Consider the following 2310-nt stretch of genomic DNA (forward strand, 5'->3'; position numbering starts at 1 on the left):
GGGGGGGAGGGGAACACGACAACACTCCGTATAGTAAACTGAGTGGGATCTGTAGTTTGAATAAATGAATTGCTATATAATGCTATATATACACAATACAGCGAATACCACCCCTTCACATGGCAGAACTGTCAATTTTTAGAAAGTATTCAGATACTATAGTAATAATAAGCATCACAGAAAGGCTTATGAGGAAATTAATCAAATTTCTAAAGAATCATAGAGAAGTAGGGCTGGAAGGGACTTCCACAGGACACCAAATGCAACCCCCTGATTAAGACAGAATCATCCCTATCCAACCCATTCTATACAAATCTGTTGTCTAACCTCTCAACAAAACTACACAAATCAACCCTGACAACACCAAATATAACACCGTAACCTGCCACAGGTAAAGCAGGGGAACCATATCAGCCAACAAACATCCTACTTCTATAAAGTGTCAATATATGCTCAAGAGGTCCCAGGTAAAAGGCAGTGCCCTTTGCTAGAAGAAGTCAAACCCCCCCCACAGTCCATACCAATCTAACTATGGGGTAAAATTCCTTCCTGACCCAAAATACAGCAATCAATCCGACCCTAAGTGGAGGAGGCAAGACCCTCCAGCTAGGAACCTCTGGGCTTTGGTCCCAGCAGAGCACTGGCATATCCCAGTAAAAATCCTCAGCTTTGGCTGTAGCCAACACCCAGTGCCTCTGAGGGAGGCTCGAAAAAAATCCTGATGCAAGTATTGAGAGGAGGGGGGGAAGGAGACAAGGAATTACCACCCAGCCCCCATGCAGCAACCAGTAAAGCATGGGAAATACCCACAGTAGAACATATACCTAGATCATCCCCAACCAGTGGCTGTCCAACCTCCAACATTGGAAAACGGTTTGAATAATGTGTTGTAAGCAAGGCCTAATGCCATACACAGAACAATAAGGTAAGATATAACAAAACACTGGACAGCTGCTAATTGAATGAACACTGGCCAACCTGAGCCAGAGGTCCTGTGGAAAAAAACACCTGATCCGGTACATAGACATTTTTTAAACTTTTGAATGCTTGACTTGGCTGCTATAACAACAATCTTTTAAAAATATGTTACATATGCAAAAGTTAAACGAAACATGAAAATAAAGAGGTGGAACAAAGTCATAAATAATGTGATTCTATTTTTGGTCAGCTATAACCTTGCTTCACAAACCATGCAAAATATTAGACATCTAGGAAAACAGGAAAGCATGTCAGCCTAAGAGTGCTTCCCAAACTTTTCCTCAGTGTGACCCCATTCATGGCCCCATTTCCTCAGCACGGCCCCTCACTCCCAAACCGCAGCCCCCCACCCCTGCAACCCCATCTGCTGATGTTGTGACCCCATTTGGGGTCGTGACCCACAGTTTGGGAACCACTGGCTTAAGATCTAGAAAGAGAGTTTACAGGCACATTGCAGGGAGGGAGGAAGAAGACCAAGGAAACCATTACCTTGTTGCAATAAAGCATCCAAAGTTCATAGAGACGCTCTCTGGATGCCATTCCTTTACCTCTTCTGTTTCCAAAGCGAGTTCAAGATCCTACCATGCTCAGCTATAATCCAAGGTCCCTTTGTACGATTTTGTTTTATAGTCAAACGTTACCATGACCCAGGGAAACCAGAAATCAAAGATGAAAGCAAAGCGTCTCAGACTCTTCCCTGGGTAAAATAAACGTCGCACAGCTCAAACTGTTAAAGGTGACTACTGGGCACGGCCCTTTTCCTCGATGATCGATGGCACCTTAGCGTTCATCTCAAAGTCCAAAAAAAAAAAAAGAGAAAGAAATCCCTTCAGTGTCACAATGGAAGAGACAGAAAAACAACCCAGTAGCTCCTGAGGTCGCCGGTGGTTTCTACATGGAGACCATCCTCCCCTGTCAGACAGGACCCTCAGGAGTCAGCCTGCGCCGCACCAGGACGCGTGTCAGATGAAACGGAAGACTCCTCCAAACCCAGCCCCGGGCCGGGAAGAAGCGGCCTCGGCAGCGCAGGGACGAGGCAAGATGAATGGGGATGATTCACCTGCGGGTGCAAAAGAAGAAAACACAAAAATAACAAGGGCGAGAGGCACGAGAGGGGCAGGGAGCCGGGGACGACCTGGTGCCCGAGAAAGCAGCACCCCCCGCATCGCAGCCGGGACCGGGCGAGCAGGGCGGGCCGAGCACGGCACTCGCCGCGGGGGAGCGGGGCGAGGCCAGGCCTCCGCGCTATGGGGGGACTCCCCACCCCTCCCTTCTCCCGCCCCGAGAACCAACCGGGCGCAGGCGGGAGCCCTGTCCGCGCAGCTGCTGCTG

General features: G+C 48.5%; 1 protein-coding gene across 1 annotated transcript in view; it reads right to left on the reverse strand.

Annotated features, from left to right (window-relative positions):
- The window catches only part of NBEAL1 (neurobeachin like 1), a 135972-nt gene extending 133662 nt beyond the window's left edge, over window positions 1–2310 (reverse strand). Inside the window, 2 exon segments of the mRNA XM_014516902.2 lie at window positions 1468–2038; window positions 2272–2310. Coding sequence (XP_014372388.2) covers window positions 1468–1518 — 51 coding nt within the window. The 5' untranslated portion in view covers window positions 1519–2038; window positions 2272–2310.

This window comes from Alligator sinensis, unplaced genomic scaffold (assembly GCF_000455745.1).
Source record: "Alligator sinensis unplaced genomic scaffold, ASM45574v1 scaffold755_2, whole genome shotgun sequence".
Classification (NCBI taxonomy): domain Eukaryota; kingdom Metazoa; phylum Chordata; order Crocodylia; family Alligatoridae; genus Alligator; species Alligator sinensis.